General features: G+C 37.3%; 1 protein-coding gene across 1 annotated transcript in view; it reads left to right on the forward strand.

Annotated features, from left to right (window-relative positions):
• Nucleotides 1-17,264, forward strand: part of DNAH7 (dynein axonemal heavy chain 7) — a gene marked incomplete at its 5' end in the record, with an annotated part of 238,622 nt that overhangs the window by 115,898 nt on the left and 105,460 nt on the right. Inside the window, 7 exons of the mRNA XM_079710686.1 lie at nucleotides 3,981-4,163; nucleotides 4,523-4,699; nucleotides 7,888-8,019; nucleotides 9,351-9,575; nucleotides 12,142-12,339; nucleotides 14,366-14,521; nucleotides 15,610-15,778. Of these exons, the coding sequence (XP_079566812.1) occupies nucleotides 3,981-4,163; nucleotides 4,523-4,699; nucleotides 7,888-8,019; nucleotides 9,351-9,575; nucleotides 12,142-12,339; nucleotides 14,366-14,521; nucleotides 15,610-15,778 (1,240 nt within the window). The remainder of the gene's footprint in view (nucleotides 1-3,980; nucleotides 4,164-4,522; nucleotides 4,700-7,887; nucleotides 8,020-9,350; nucleotides 9,576-12,141; nucleotides 12,340-14,365; nucleotides 14,522-15,609; nucleotides 15,779-17,264) is intronic.

Raw genomic sequence — 17,264 nt, forward strand, 5'->3', positions numbered from 1 at the left:
CCGATGAAAGAAATTAAAGATGATACAGACAGACAGAGAGATATACCATGTTCTTGGATTGGAAGAATCAACATTGTGAACATGACTGTACTACCCAAAGCAATCTACAGATTCAGTGCAATCCCTATCAAACTACCAATGGCATTTTTCACAGAACTAGAACAAAAATTTTCACAGTTTGTATGGAAACACAAAAGACCCCGAATAGCCAAAGCAATCTTGAGAAAGAAAAATGGAGCTGGAGGAATCAGGCTCCCTCACTTCAGACTATACTACAAAGCTACAGTAATCGAGAGAGTATGGTACTGGCACAAAAACAGACATTGAGATTAATGGAACAGGATAGAAAGCCCAGAGATAAACCCACGCACATATGGGCACCTTATCTTTGACAATAGAGGCAAGAATATACAATGGAGAAAAGGCAGTCTCTTCAATAAGTGGTGTTGGGAAAACTGGACAGCTACATTTAAAAGGATGAAATTAGAACACTCCCTAACACCATACACAAAAATAAAATGGATTTGAGACCTAAATGTAAGATTGGACACTATCAAACTCTTAGAGGAAAACATAGGCAGAACACTCTTTGACATAAATCACAGTAAGATCTTTTTTGATCCACCTCCTAGAGTAATGGAAATAAAACCAAAAATAAACACATAGGACCTAATGAAACTTCAAAGCTTTTGCACAACAAAGGAAACCATAAACAAGACAAAAAGACAACTTTCAGAATGGGAGAAAATATTTGCAAACAAATCAACAGACAAAGGATTAATCTCCAAAATATAGAAACAGCTCATGCAGCTCAATATTAAAAAAACAAATAACCCAATCCAAAAATGGGCAGAAGACCTACATAGACAGTTCTCCAAAGAGGACATACAGATGGCCAAGAAGCATATGAAAAGCTGCTCAACATCACTAATTATTAGAGAAATGCAAATCAAAACTACAGTGAGGTACCACCTCCCACCAGTTAGAATGGGCATCATCAGAAAATCTACAAACAACAAATGCTGGAGAGGGTGTGGAGAAAAGGGAACCCTGTTGCACTGTTGGTGGGAATGTAAATTGATACAACCACTATGGAGAACAGTATGGAAATTCCTTAAAAAACTAAAAATAGAATTACCCTATGATCCAGCAATCCTACTACTGGGCATATACCCAGAGAAAACCATAATTCAGAAAGACACATGCACCCCAATGTTCATTGCAGCACTATTCACAGTAGCCAGGTCATGGAAGCAACCTAAATGCCCATCGACAGATGAATGGATAAAGAAGATGTGGTACATATATACAGTGGAATATTACTCAGTTGTTATAAGAAACGAAATTGTGTTATCTGTAGTGAGGCGGATGGACCTAGAGACTGTCATACAGAGTGAAGTATGTCAGAAAGAGAAAAACAAATACTGTATGCTAACACATATATATGGAATCTAAAAAAAAAAAAAAGTTCTGAATGACCTAGGGGCAGGAGAGGAATAAAGACACAGACGTAGAGAATGGACTTGAGGACATGGGGAGGGGGAAGGGTAAGATGGGATGAAGTGAGAGAGTGGCATTGATATATATACACTACCAAATGTAAAATAGCTAGCTAGTGGGAAGCAGCCACATAGCACAAGGAGATCAGCTCTGTGCTTTGTGACCATCTAGAGGGGTGGGATAGGGAAGGTGGGAGGGAGATGCAAGAGGGAGGAGATATGGGGATATATGTATATGTACAGCTGATTCACTTTGTTATACAGCAGCAACTAACACTACATTGTATAGCAATTATACTCTGATAAAGATGTTAAAAAATATATAAATAAATAAAACACATTACTGAACAGTCTGGCAGTGTTTCTGTGAAGAGCACTGTTAGTGCCTGCAGAGAGGCCAGAGACCATGATGGCAGGCATCTTCTCCTCAGTATGCACAGAAGAGAGGGCAGGAGAAAAGAAGACTGGGGAGAGTATTTCGGATCTTCTTTTTCCAGGCTAAGTGACCCAGGAAAGGGAGCATCTGAATAACATGATCCTTTCAATCCTTCAGTAATGCTCTTCCTGTGCCCTGCTGCTCAGCTAGCTGTCAGTGTCACACCCACTAATTGTTAGATAGACTCCAGTGCTTAGAGAGGAAATTGCAGACCTTTATAAAACGATGTCTTACAAATTCCAACACTTACCCTTTAGTGTGTTAGGAGGAGAATCGGCTGCCTGTGGAAAGCAGAAGGGGTAAAGGGTGTGCCAGCTGCTGGCTGCTGGGAAGGGGAGTGGGAACTTACCTACTCCTGGCTTACCCTACTGAGTGGCCACTTCCCACTGTTACAGAAAAGGGTCCACAGACCAATAAATGTTAACTTGGTTGTCGTATGTTAGCAGGCTCTCCGTGGAGTGTGGTTACACGGAGACAGCTTGCTAAGGCTAGTCTTACAGGAAAAGGGGCCTAGGCTACAGGCATTTGTTTTAAGTCTTTTTTTATATAAATGTTTCCTTTATTCTGACTACCATACATCCTAATTTTGGTGCTCTTTACCTACTTAAGGACCAGCCAGTCATGAGTCAGTGTAATAACAAAAACATCAAATTGCAGCTCTGCTTTTATTGTCTGAAGGGCCTTGAGCAATGAATAATGTAAGGATTGGCTCTCAGGGGCCAGAGATCCTGCCCAGTGTCCAGCTTTACTGGATAAAGTAATCAGGAGGCACAGGTAGGGCGGGCAGAGGTCTGGGACCATTGATGTCCCAGATCCTTTGATGTCTCAGATCCTTTCTTGTCACAGTGGATGTCCTCTGGCCCAGATTAACATGTGAAGTCTCCAGATAATGTATGCTGTTACATTATTTATAAAGAAATAATCATGAGATATCTCCCATTTTACACTTAGCTACATAGTATACATTATATTTTCCAGGAAGCTACATACCATAAATACTGAGTCTCCAGGAAGTTAAGTAGCTGTCCCAAAGTCACACAGCTGGGAAGTAGTAGAATCAGATTAAAAGTGAGGTCTTTCAGGCTGCACAGCCCAGCAACTCACCATTACAGGGCAGTGTTTCTCAGAGTGAAGATGAGCAGCCCTGGGAACCCAACAGCAGGAGGAAAAGTTGCTCTGAAGGTGATCTCCGAGATAACAGGCTCTTCTGTGCTTCCTGAACGTGACCAGAGCTAGCTTCTGAGTGTGGGTATGGGTGGCTTGAGCCCAGACAGGCCCACTGTCTCGTGGATTAATGCCTTTGGTCCCAGGGAATGAGAATGTGTTAAGGTGGATTCAGATCCTTCACTACTTCAACTCAAATTTACATTTGCTGAAGGGGAACCAAAGCATCATCTGTGTCGTCAGAAGGGCTGCTTCATAAGGATCTGGAAAAGAGAATCAGTTTTTGCTCCCTCTGGCTAATACCTCGCCACTTTTTAATATTTGTTGAACATTTACTATGTTCTGGACAATATGTAAATATGTTCATGTTTCTCATTGTGGGACTGTGAAGGTTATATTGATATTAATGCCCTGGACCACCATGAGACAGTTCAGCCCAAGAAGGATGTGCGTGTTCATTCATTCAGTGAAGGGAACAAAAAAATTGACTTAACACACAAGAGTAATTAATCTGTATGAACACTAAGTAGAATCTCTATAGAGTCAGACAGTCTGAAAGAAAATTGTTTTCCCTGGCAATTACATGTTTGTTTTACTTATGATACTCTCTAAAACATGTTATATATGAGTTTAGAAACATTGGAAAAGATGGAATCTTAAAATGTTATATATATTTGTCTCATCCATGGTATATATAGGCTTCTTTAGTGAATATATATATATATTCACACATGTATGCACACTTTATTCCAGAGACGCCTTTACATTTTGATGGTGAAATTAGTTTTAGGGGTTACATTTTAAAGTTGTAAAATAATATTATTGAACTTTTTCCCTTCCATGACCATTTTTGTCCCTTATTCACCCTATGCATGAACCAGACGCCAGATAGGAAATGGTTAGTTTTTGATGGGCCAGTAGATGCAGTATGGATTGAGAATATGAACACTGTGCTGGATGACAACAAAAAGCTATGTCTGATGAGCGGGGAGATTATCCAAATGTCACCACAAATGAATCTTATTTTTGAACCAATGGATTTAGAAGTTGCTTCTCCTGCCACTGTAAGTTCTCAGTTTTCACATCTGCTTATAAATGTGAAATGTTATAAATGCATCTATTGCTTAGCAACTTTGACTCTAGATGAAAAGTATTTATAGAGTTCATTTTAACAGCCATCTGTGATTCTCCAAGAGCTGCTGTGTCTGTCGACCTACCTTGACAAATATAAGTGTCAGGAATATTTTCCTCTTTGCCTAGGACCATTTGGTAAAGTCGTACACAAAAATTTAGATCAGGAAATTATCTAAAAGTATGCTATTTTTTCCCCAAGAGGTTTCTGAAGGTTGTAAGAAATGGATGTATCAAGTCATATTTCTTTTATAAACAGTTCCTTGGAGGTAAACAGTGATTGTTTTTCCAGGTATCCAGATGTGGGATGATTTACATGGAGCCTCATATGCTGGGCTGGAGACCGCTGATGCTGTCTTGGATAAATCTTTTACCTCCTGTGATCAGTATTATTCAGAAGGAATTTATAATAGGCTTATTTGACAGAATGGTTCCTGTTTCTCTCGAATTTATTAGAAAGCATACAAAGGTAAGAGGGATGAAGATTTTAATATTTAAAAAATAAATGGAAAATCCAAATTAGCCATATATATACATTTTAATGTCTACTTTTATTGCCAACTACCAGATATTAAAATAATTTCTTAACTAGTTTGACTAAAAATTCTTTTCTTATTAAAGTTAAAAAAATTTTTTTTACATCTTTATTGGAGTATAATTGCTTTACAATGGTGTGTTAGTTTCTGCTTTATAACAAAGTGAATCAGTTATACATATACATATGTTCCCATATCTCCTCCCTCTTGCGTCTCCCTCCCTCCCACCCTCCTTTTCCCACCCATCCAGGTGGTCACAAAGCACCGAGCTGATCTCCCTGTGCTATGCGGCTGCTTCCCGCTAGCCATCTGTTTTATGTTTGGTAGTGTATATATGTCCATGCCACTCTCTCACTTTGTCACAGCTTACCCTTCCCCCTCCCCATATCCTCAAGTCCATTCTCTAGTAGGTCTGTGTCTTTATTCCCATCTTACCCCTAGGTTCTTCATGACCTTTTTTTTCTTATATTCCATATATATGTGCTAACATATGGTATTTATCTTTAACATAGTTCTCCAAAAAATATTTTAAATGAAGCATCTTGCGGTTTGAGAAAATGTGTGGATCTTTTCTCTCTTAAAAAACAAACTCAAAGTCCCACCTAATCACAGCTGGGTGAAAATATTCGAAATAGTTCTCTCTCATTTCTGATCGACTGTTGTTTTTAAAAATAGTTTTCATTTTGAAATTTTTCTTTATTTTCCAATGCTTTTAGAATAAATATATATTATTTTATAATTAGAAAAAGGACAATTGAAAAAAGTAATCTCGTTTATGACTTCCAAAGAACTGGATAGTGGGTCACATGGAGAAACACATATTACTGCTTTTTAGACATACTAAATGAGGAATCTGCTATATTTAGCATGACTGCATCTAATTGTTTAGGGATTACTATGGATAGCTAATAAAAATGTGATTCGGAAAGGGAAGCCAGCTTGTGGTAGAAGAATTGAAAGAGCTCCCAAAGCAAACAAATTCATTTTTCTTTCTTTTAGTACACGCTGGGGATGAGATGGGGGAAAGGTAGAAGGGAGAGAAGTGACAGCGTGAATTTCCGGAAGCATGGATGTCTCCTGCCTCTGAGAGTTGATGGAGTTCCAATGAGGCTCTTAAACACCCTCTAGCTGGGAACTGTAGGGAAAGATGCTTAATTTCTGCTTTGGGAGATGTGGACCAAAGGTCTTTTAGGATGACTTTGCTCTGGATCAAATATAGGGAAACAGGGCTGGGATTTCTCCTGCTGTTGGAAATATAATAGAAAAGCTTGAGGCAGGTATTTATCTCAGTGTTCGGATTTGGAAAGTGGAATTTAAAACCATGGTAAGGAAGATTACTTAAAGGCAAATCCAGAGGAAAAAAGAGCAAAGGCTCTAATCCTGGGTATACCAGCAATTTAGAGAAAGGGAATGGGGAGAAGGTTTTGAGTAGCAAGTAGCCAGTGTTTTCAGAAATTCCTGAGAGTCAGGTGAAGGAAGGAAAGGGCTGGCATGTGTCCCTTGGATCTGGCGGTAGAGATCATGAGGGAGCCCTGGCCCCAGCACTTTGAGGGAAGAGGCAAGGGTACTTCAGGGCAGTTGGTTAGGAACATGGGTGATACTGACTTGATGGTGAGTGTAGGCTGCTCTTTCAGGAAACTTGGTTGCAACGGAATATGTTGTACATATGAAGTAATCATGTTTCAAAGTCAATTAAATATGCATCAATTGAGATTAAATAAGCTATAGGGTTTTTTTTTCTCCTGGCATTGTCACAGAAGGTAGGTATTACAAATAAATGAATTTTCCATATAACTGGAACTGCTCTTTTCAATAGCAAATAGGGGACAAATTTTTTTTTAATTGAGGTATAATTGACATACAGTATATTAGTTTCAGGTGTACAATATAATGATTTGTATATTTTGTGAAATGATCACCACAGAAAGTCTAGGTAATATCTGTCATATGTAGAATTTTGTTCTTGTAATGAGAATTTTAAAAAATCACTTTTAATATAAACTTCCTGAAATGTACTTATGCACTTTTGTCCTTTCTTGAAGAAATTATGAATGCCTGTAGACCACAGATCTGTGTAGGCTGAGGCGGGTAGGAGAGGGATAGATTGGGAATTTGGGATTAGCAGATGCAAACTATCATATATATGTATAACTAAATCACTTTGCTGTACAGCAGAAACTAATACAACATGGTGAATCAACTATACTTCAATAAAATACATTTTAAAAAGATTATGCATGCCTGTTATTTACTAAGTAGTAATCCGTGTCTGTCTTATTTGTAGTAGTTAACTGTTTGCATTTTAGGGTTGCAGCAGTAACACTTAGTCCCTGTCCTTAATCAGACACTCAGTTGTCACTTCTGCCTGCTTCTACTGGGACAGTGGCCAAATATCAAGTCACCTGCTTCTAATCGTCAGAGAGTCCATTTCAGAGTGAATTCTTACATGTTAACTATGAAGCAATACAACTCTAAAGGCTGAAAGAGAGCTTGGAGGGAAGAAGACAAATGTTTATTGAGAACTTGCTGTATGCTGCATGGTTATAGGAACTGTAACATTATTTATTTTATAAATTCTCATGGTGAGACCCAGAGAAATAAAGTGCACAGTATTTACAGCACTCCAGAAACATTTTATGCTCTTCAAGGCTTAAAAATATATTTCATAAGAATGAGTTTACTCTGAGTACTGCTGTAGCTTATAAAGATATTCTAAAATGGGCTTTATTTATTGAACATGTTAGATAAGCAAATTAATTTCCTGCTCTGAAAGATTTTTTTTTTTTAGTGTTTTGGTTTATGAAATTGGTATAACATAGAATCTATGTTTGTGATTAAATTAACTAAACTTGTAACTATGAGTTTTTTAAATTTGAGAATCAGAATAAGAGTGATTAAAGAACACACACCACCTGGATGGGACATCCATTGCTGCCTCACTCTAGGGAACTAATATGTACCTCAGTTTTCCCTCCTATAAAACTAGAATTATAATAGTAGTACCTTTTCATAGGTACTATGGCTGTTAGAACTAAATGAGTTCAATAAAAATTAGTTGATACTATTTCAATTAGTGCCTCATTTAAATTGTTTCATAGACTTTTTTTCTCTGATTTTTCAGGAATTATCTCCTACTTCAGATACAAACTTAGTCCGATCCCTAATGAATCTGATAGACTGTTTTATGAATGACTTTGCTGATGAAGTCAAAGTAGGAGAGAGAAATGATCAAGAAACTTACTCTTTACTTGAGGTAGGTCCATTTCTCTTTGAGTCTTGCAGTAGAAAGACATCCACTGCTTTCCCCAATGCTTCCTAATTAATTAACCTCATTTTTCCCGGAACTGGAGTCTGGACAATGGGTGGTAGCTGAACAGTGAGGAAAAAGTCAGGTTCCAAATGCCAGGTGCTGGTAGGAAAGCTCCTTGACTGGCAGTTCTGTTGGATCATGAAGTTTGGGTGGAGCCCGATGATTCCCACAGATCTGCTACTGATTACCTTGGGTCATTTGGCCAGTCTCAAAGATGATCAATCCTCAAAATGTCAATGACCATTGACAACAGGATTCACCTCCCTTTCAACCTCCAAATGATAATTCATTGCTTTTTCTCCTTAATTTTCCCCCTTTTTCATGAGATATAGATGTTTAAAATATATATATGTATTGAGTATAAATATATATTTGAAATGAGGAAAGCAAGAAAATATATAATCTATAAACATTTTAAATATAGGAATAAAATTATCAACAGACTTTGAATCTTCTTTAATAAAAAAAATTATGTATTGGCTAATGGTAGCACTTCTAATGTAATCAGTTACTTTTTCCATATATTTTATGAAATAAATTTTTAGTTTCATTTAAAACAGTTTCCAGAGAGAGATAGTCTGTGAGTAATCTACGAGTAGGTGAATAGTGTGAAGCCAGAGTTCACAACTTTTATGAGTATAGTCAAGACTGTTTTAGCTCTGGCATTAAAAAGGGGATTTGATTTTAAAACTATCAAACAGGCTTTCTCATTTGAGTGGTGTGTCTTGTTGTCTCCCCTGTTCCCTCTGCCTGAATCTTGTAAGAAAGCTTGCAGGTTAGCAGTTCTAATTATACAATCAATGCTCAGGTAATTATTACAACAGGTAAATAAAAGTGTATGAATTTGTTCTACTTTTTAAAAAACACTGCATCAACATTTAAATTTAATAAATATATATAGTGGGTTGATTATTCTTTATTAAAATATGCTTTTGTACTTTAATAAAAAGTTATCTCAGTGTTCTTTTTAATATCAAAGTTCAGCCATATATTTAAATTATCACCTGATTTACCAGACTAATCATTCTAAGGTTTTACTATGCCTAGAATTTATACTTTGCATTGTATTATCTTCTCTGATAGTAAGACTTTATAAGACATGTGATTTGATAGAAAAAAACTAATTATTACAAAATCCTGAGATAACCTACTACCGTATATCAGTTTATTCATTTCCTTTCAAAGATATTAATCTGGCTGATACGATTTAAGCTTCAAGAATAGATTAAAGTTATTCTTTAATGCACTCTTATCTTCTCATCTCTTCAATTCAGGGCATTTTTCTGTTTTCATTGATCTGGTCCATTGGTGCTTCTTGTAAAGATGATGATCGGTTGAAATTTAATGAGATTCTTCGAGACCTAATGGAAGGCCCGATTTCAGAAATAACTCGAAATAGGTTTAAATTACTGAGTGGTTCAGAGCAAACACCTTCAAAAACACTAACTGTTCCATTTCCTGAAAAAGGAACAATTTATGATTATCAGTTTGTCACTGAGGTAAGAGTTCTGAAGCAAGAGTTGTACCTGCCAACCAGGCAGAGTCTCCTTGGAGACACACAGCACATAAAGGCTCTGTGGCCACCTTGTCACCACTGTTTACCTTAGGAGACAGCATGGAGTAGAGGAAGGCACGCTGGTTGTGAAGTCAGGCACACCTGGGTCTGCCATATAGCCTTGGACTAGTTCTTTAATCTCCCTGAACCTTGTTTTTCTCATTGATAAAATGAGACAAATAATAATACTTGTTGGGCCAGTTGTACTCATTGCAAAAAATCACATATTAGGACATCCAGTCCAGCACCAGGCGAGTACTGCTCAAGGACACACCTCTGGGAGGTTCATGGTGCATGTTAGCACATCACAGGCTAAGAGGTCCTGCAGGACCGCTGCTGGGTGGTTAGGAATTCAGCCCTTCCCACAGATTGGACAATACAACCTGGGTGGTGTTTGTTCACTTGTTTGTTTTTGTGTAGCAGCTCCCATAAGTACTGTAAATGAGGGCAAAGTTTTGGTATACATATTATTTAAATATATGCAGATTTAAGTGAGGTTGGGATCACACCATATCCTCACTGGGTAGTTGTATATCCTCCTTCCTCAGTAAAGAAAACAACTCTCTGTCTCACTGATATTTCTTTAATAAACTTATCTTTCTAAAACCTCCCTATAATCTACCATTTGGATGGACCATGATCCATTGCTTTTCGTAGTCTTGGACATTGAAGTGTTTTTGTTGTTTTAGTTTGAATGCTTTTGTGAATATTCTTGTGCACAAGTCATTGCATACATATCTGATTATTTCTTTAAGATAGGTTCCTAGAAAAGGAATTACTGTATCATTTTAAAAATTTTTATGGCTCTTGACAATGTATTGCCAACCTCACCTCAGAAGAGACTCTTCAGCCTGCCAGCCACAAGATACCTTTATATCTTTGCTAATTTTACTTCAAATGACTAACAATACCCTGCATTCTCAGAGCACTTTGCAGTTTATTAAGCTTTTCCACAATCACTTCTATTTTGTTTCCCAGCATCTCAGTGAAATGGTAAAGATAGGATTATTTTTCAAATTTTACCATTGAGGGAATTGAGGCTCAGAGGTATTTTGTGATTTTTCCCAGGATCACACAATCTCTAAATGACTCTGTTCTAGGTTTTCTGATTCTTAATTTTTCCTTCCCCACAGGTGGCAAAATATCCATGTTAGAAAAGATTATCAAGGGTATTGAAAGAGCATTATTTCTTCAACAGTTTTAGAAAGTTCTAGGAATTTCTTTGCAATACTATTTTTAGACTGATGTAAATTCAGCCTCCTCAAATTCTCTACTATGTGCACAGCACTACCAGAAGATACAAAAATGAATAAAGCACAGTGCTGCCCTCTGTGTGTTCCTAACCTCTTCAGAAGAGTGTCATGTATACTGTAGGACAGAAGAGTCTTATATGTCAAGGTCCAGGAACACAGGGCATTTTTGTAACTGGTAGGCCCATCAGTGAGGCTGGGTTTTGGGGAACATGAAGAAGGTGTGAAGGAAGAATGGGTCTAAATTCTAATATGCTTCAAAAGGCCAGGAACTTAAATGGGATTTTGCAAGAAAGGAGAGGGCAGTGGTGTTTTTCTAAGGAGAGAGAGTTAACATGATATTTTTGAAAATTTTTGTTATAGACACTGCCTTAGTAAATTAAAATTTTAGTTCATAAGCTAATTGGATGAAAAGATACAGTGTAATATTAATTCATAGTAATAATCTCAAGAAATCTCATCTATTCTGGATATCTGTTGCACACCAACATGAATATAGTTAACACTACTGAGCTATACACTGAAAAATGGTTGAAGGTAAATTTTAGGTGTTTTTTACTACAATTAAAAAGAGACACTACTATAAATAAAATAGATAACTGTTAAGGACCTACTGTATAGCACAGGAAACTCTACTCAATACTCAGTAATGACCTATATGGGGAAAAAAATCTAGAAAGTGGATATATGTATATATATAACTGATTCACTTTACAGTAGAAACTAACACAACAGTCAAAATCAACTCTACCCCAATAAAAATTTTTTTAAAAAAGAAGGAAATCTTGCTTGAAATAATAAGCTGATGTTGTAAGTACCATTATAAAAGTCAAACAATATGCAGCTGATATTCCATGTAGAAAATTTTTCTATATGAACAGTTTCTGTGTGAACAAGTATTGAATAAAATTCTTTACTCTTTAACACATTGGTTAGACCAGTTTTCTCAATGCCATTAAAGAATCTAAGAATTGGCCAAAATAACTGATCTTTGGGTTGACATAATCAGTGGTGTCAGGACATCAAAAGTATCACAACATTGCCATTTCATTTTTATTCATATGAAAACCCAATTTCTCCTTCATTTAACACAAAATTTAACTTAAAAAATCAGAGTGAAGGTTTTAAAGGATAAAAACAAGTGCATAAATATCAAGGATTGTTGTCTTGATCTTTCATCTTTTCTGCAATGGCACAGGAGTGCCATCTAAAAGTATTTTACAACATGAGATTCACTATTTGGTTATTTATTGTAAACAGGGAATAGGAAAATGGGAACCATGGGTAAAGAAGTTGGCAGAAGCTCCTCCAATTCCTAAGGATGTGATGTTTAATGAAATCATTGTACCAACTCTGGACACAGTTCGATACTCTGCACTAATGGAATTGTTGACCACCCATCAAAAGCCTTCAATATTTGTAGGACCAACAGGAACTGGAAAGAGTGTTTACATTATAGTAAGTGTTGTAGAAATCTACATGTTAAAATATGCATGATAGTCCTAAGAAAATTATTTTTTAAACTACCTGAACTGGTAGGCAATGTTTTTAAAATACTTAGGTATTTCAATGTTGCAGCCACAGAGAATTTTTGAGTAATTGCCTATTTATTTTTAAAAGTTAATTAAAGATATTATGCTACTTTATATCACTAAATTATTGTCCATTTTAAAGGTATTTTAGTGAAAATAACTTATACAGGATGAAGAATTTTATCTCCCTTAAAAAGGGTGTTTTGGTTGATATTTAATTTTCTAAAGTATCAAATATGTAAACAATTACTACATGGTAATAAGACTGATTTTCTTTAATGATTTCTGGAATCACACTTATTGTGTGTTAGGTAAGAAAATGCTAGCTGCTGCAACAGATATGCCCCAAATCTCAGTAGCATTACAAATCTTTGTTCCCTTGTGTTTAGGGGATCATACTGATCAAAGATCAGTTCTTGCCTCTAGTTTCAGATTTCTGAAAGGAGAAAGCTGGCTGGAACTATTAATGAGTAGCACCTCCAGCCTTTGGCATGGCAAGTAAGTACAAGTTTCCCCCGGGTCAGTTGGACAGTGTGGAAGGTAACTGGACTTGAGCCTTCCTGGGACTCCATTCCATATGACCGCCCACAGCAGTGAGGGAACTCCATTAGCCCCCTTAGGTCAGGGAACTGTGCAATGTGAATGTCCCTTGGGAGTAAGTAAGGAACCTGCACATCTGGTCTTCTCAGAGAGCAAACATTTGGAAGCTTGCCATGACAGCAGGCAAGATAGCATTAGCCAAGAGAGAACCACAGTGACACCAGTGAAGTGGGAATTTTGCCTCTCTTCCTCCAGCTCTGCCCGCTACCCGACCCTGGGCAGGAAGAAGATAGGGAAGGCAGGTGGAGGAGAGAGGAGGAGCTATCGGTGGCCACTCCCCCATTGCAGTTTCCCAGTCAATTCACATTCTCCCAGTTGTGACAGTACCTGTTTCTAGTTCTTTATTGATTTTATATTTTAATCCAATCCTTTAATCCTTTGGAATATATTTCGTTATATAGTAGAATAATTGTCCTGGTATTATTTATTGAATAATCTCTTTCCCAACAGATTGAAATGTCACCTTTATCATACTAAATGCTGTATGTATCAAGAAATATCCAAGAGTGGGGAGGGAAGATGTTTAGACTGAGATTTTAAATCAAGGTGTTGAGTTGGACTGGATTTTTAAAAAAAAATAACAAAGTGTACAGAAAGCTAATGGATTTATCTAAGATATTATTATCAAGAGTTAGGGAATGGAGACTTGACATGGTTCAAGGCAGTGGGTGGAGAAAAATAAAGCCTTTGTCATTTGTACCCCCATCAAATGCAACCCAGGTAATAAACTGCCCAGGCCAAAAAGAATTACTTTTCACAAAATTGGGAACATACTTTGCATCTTATTTTGTAATCTGCTTTTTTCTCCTTAAGATATTATAAATATTTTCCTATTCCATTATTATTCTACAAGATGATTTGTAGAAAACAACATCTTGGTTAAGAATCATTGTAATTTTACCTGCTTTCCAGTGAATTTCATTTTGAAAGTACAAATTATACTATGTAAGCTTCCTAACTTACAGTCAGATAACTTGATAAAAGTGGAAAGCTAATAAGCTATATTACAGAGAACGTTGATCTGGAGAGAGACAAATGGCAGTCTAAATTCTTGTGTCATCTCTGAGACCTTAACCAAGTTTCTTAACCCCTGAGTCCCTGTGACTTCATGTTAAGCAGGAATGTGTACTCTGCATGGTGGTTTTAGAAACCAGAGAAGCCACGTGTCCAGAAGGCCTGGACAAATAGACATACTCCATTGACTTGGTAACTGTTATTTCTGTTGATTCCATCTCTTTTTACATTATGACCCTCTAAGATTAAATTTGAGTGTGTCAACAATGATGCTTAGTGGTTATTTTGAAATGTCAAAACATAATTGCAATTATGGCTCATTATTTCCTGTTATACAGAATTTTCTTTTAAATCAACTCAGTAAAGATATATACAAGCCTCTGCTGATTAACTTCTCAGCACAAACTACAGCAGCTCAAACTCAGAATATTATCATGTCAAAACTGGACAAAAGAAGAAAGGGAGTTTTTGGTCCTCCTTTGGGCAAGAAAATGGTAATTACTCTCTGTTTCTATACGTATAGTACAGCAATGGTCCTATTCACGGGCATTGTTACATTCAGAACGAGGAAGCCAGATATACTGGTACTGGATGTCTTTTTGTACAGTTTTTTTATCACAGGTTTTGTTTAAGTTTTCTTAAAAGTGTGTTAAGATTTGTATGTGCATCAGGCAACTTGACATTAAAAACAAGCAGTTGCCCTTTGAATTCGAAGCAGAATATACATCTGGGAAATTACCTACCTTCCTAATTCTCTCATTAACATTTTTACTCAGCGGAGTCTTTGCTGCTTGCTCGCTTGGCCTTTAAACAACCAAGCTATCAATTGACTTTTCCTCTACCAAGAATACACTTCCCAACCTTACTGTCATCACTCAGAGGTTATAATCATTTTAAAATCACACACCTTCCTCATTTATTTTATTTTATTTATTTTGTGTTTTTATTTTTTAATAAATTTATTTATTTTATTTTTGGCTGTGTTGGGTCTTCGCTGCTGCATGTGGGCTTTTCTCCAGTTGTGGCGAGCGGGGGCCACTCCTCGCTGCAATGCGTGGGCCTCTCATTGCGGTGGCCTCTCCCATTGCAGAGCATGGGCTCCAGGCACGTGGGCTTCAGTAGTTGTGGCTCACGGGCTCCAGAGCGCAGGCTCAGCAGCTGTGGCACACGGGCTCAGCCGCTCCACTGCATGTGGGGTCCTCCCGGACCAGGGCTCAAACCCGCGTCCCCTGCATTGGCAGGCTCACTCCCAACCACTGTGCCACCAGGGAAGCCCCCTCATTTATTTTAATGTACTGAAGTTGTACAAGGAAAGAAGAGAAGGAATACTGAGAAACAAGTTGCATGAGAGGATTAATAGGTTCTAAACTCTTAACTATAAAGGTTAGTAATAAGACTGCCTCCCTGTTCCTTGGTAACATGGATGCTAAGGGATATTCCTGATGTGAAAAGAAACCATCACTTCTCACATATGTACCCCACAAGAAGATAATCTGATTCTTTGCCTGAACATTGTTTGCACCATAGGACACTATATTAAGGTGTTAATATTTTCTAATCCCTCTTCTCCTTTCATTGTCAGGTTGTCTTTGTAGATGATGTCAATATGCCCGCTCGGGAGGTGTATGGGGCTCAACCTCCTATCGAGTTACTCAGGCAATGGTTAGATCACTGGAATTGGTATGACCTAAAAGATTGTTCTATGATTAAACTAGTAGACATTCAAATCATGTGTGCTATGGGACCTCCAGGTACGTTTTCTGAGTTTGTGATTAAGATTGAAAATCACTCTGGCTATATATAAAGGGCAGGAGAAAGAAAGAGAAATCAGATAACTTGAGTTACAATGTTTTGTGTATGTGTTTTCTATGTCTGTACGTTGTGACCTAACAGAGTGAGCACAATGATCAACACTGCAGAGTGGGTTGCCTTGCTTGGAGTCATTCTCATCAAACCAAACAGCTCTTCCAAATCCTTTTTCTTCCACCTTTTGGGACTTTGCCTTCCATTTCCTGTTCCTGCATTCTGAGGTCCCAGATCCCCTGAGAACCCAGATCCCCCTGGGGAGGCTCATTTTCCTCTGTTTCATTCCTTAAAATTTCCACTGTATGAAACATCCCTGCTTCAATAGTCATCTTTCCTCTACCCCAATCAGTTCACATTTTAGTGAGTCTCTGGATTTAGACAGACTGTTGAGGGGGAATTTGAGTAGAAGATGGGCAAAAGAATTAACTCTTAGAGATCCTTTACACTTTTCAGGGGAAATTTGTAAACTCAAAGAGATCTCTATGTAGGGGAAATTTTTTATTCTAGAATATCTGAAACAGCTTGATTCAACTAACTGGACATTTTTAACTGTTCTTTTCCTGAACTCAAGCTGGTATCCTATATTTTTAAAAATTCCCCTTCTTGATGTACCATGTCTTCAGGGAATCTCTCCGGTATTCGCCTCTGAACCACCTGACCTTTATCTGACCTATAATGCAGACAGTTTGCTCTGAGTCAGTAATTGCTCTCAATACACTACCTGGGCCACTTTGAATGCTTTCCCCCTACCCTTTTTTTTTTTTTTTTTTAACTCTATTGCTCCTGGGTCCCAGACTTTAGCTCCACTTTGCCTCTCCCCCACTACCCAGCAGTCATTTGTACTAAGTGTCCACTTTCCTGGCCTCTTCAAGGACTGGACAGAGGAGCAGGCTAAATCCATGAGGTGTCTTTTCCTCTTGGACCCCATTTTCTAAAAAGACCACCATTTTTGAGCATTCTCTGGGAGGAAGGGTTGAAGATAGAGCTGGGTATATGATCTCTGACCTTTCCTTCTGCAATCCTTTTACCATCTCCTTAAACTTGCCCAGGTAAATCAGTGTTTATTATAAGCTTCTAAATACATAGAGATACATAACTGTTTTGATCTATAGGCAGCTAGTTATATGCTTTCACACATTATTCATGTTTTCATAATCAGCACAGTATAATAGTGGTAGAAGCAAAATACAGATTTACTGGGTTTAAAACAAACATAAAACATGAACTTACATATTTTTAAGCAATATAAATGTATCATGCACATTTAACACCACTTCTTTACCAAAGATTTCATGATAGAATCCCTTTCAAGAGAAAATGCATTTTGTCTATACATGTAAAGATGATAATATCAATCAATTTTGTAAAATGATGTTACATTCTAAGTCTGTTACTAAAACTTCATATTTGAAAATGTAATCAGTATTTTGT

The sequence above is a fragment of the Hyperoodon ampullatus genome (assembly GCF_949752795.1).
Source record: "Hyperoodon ampullatus genome assembly, chromosome: 8".
Classification (NCBI taxonomy): domain Eukaryota; kingdom Metazoa; phylum Chordata; class Mammalia; order Artiodactyla; family Ziphiidae; genus Hyperoodon; species Hyperoodon ampullatus.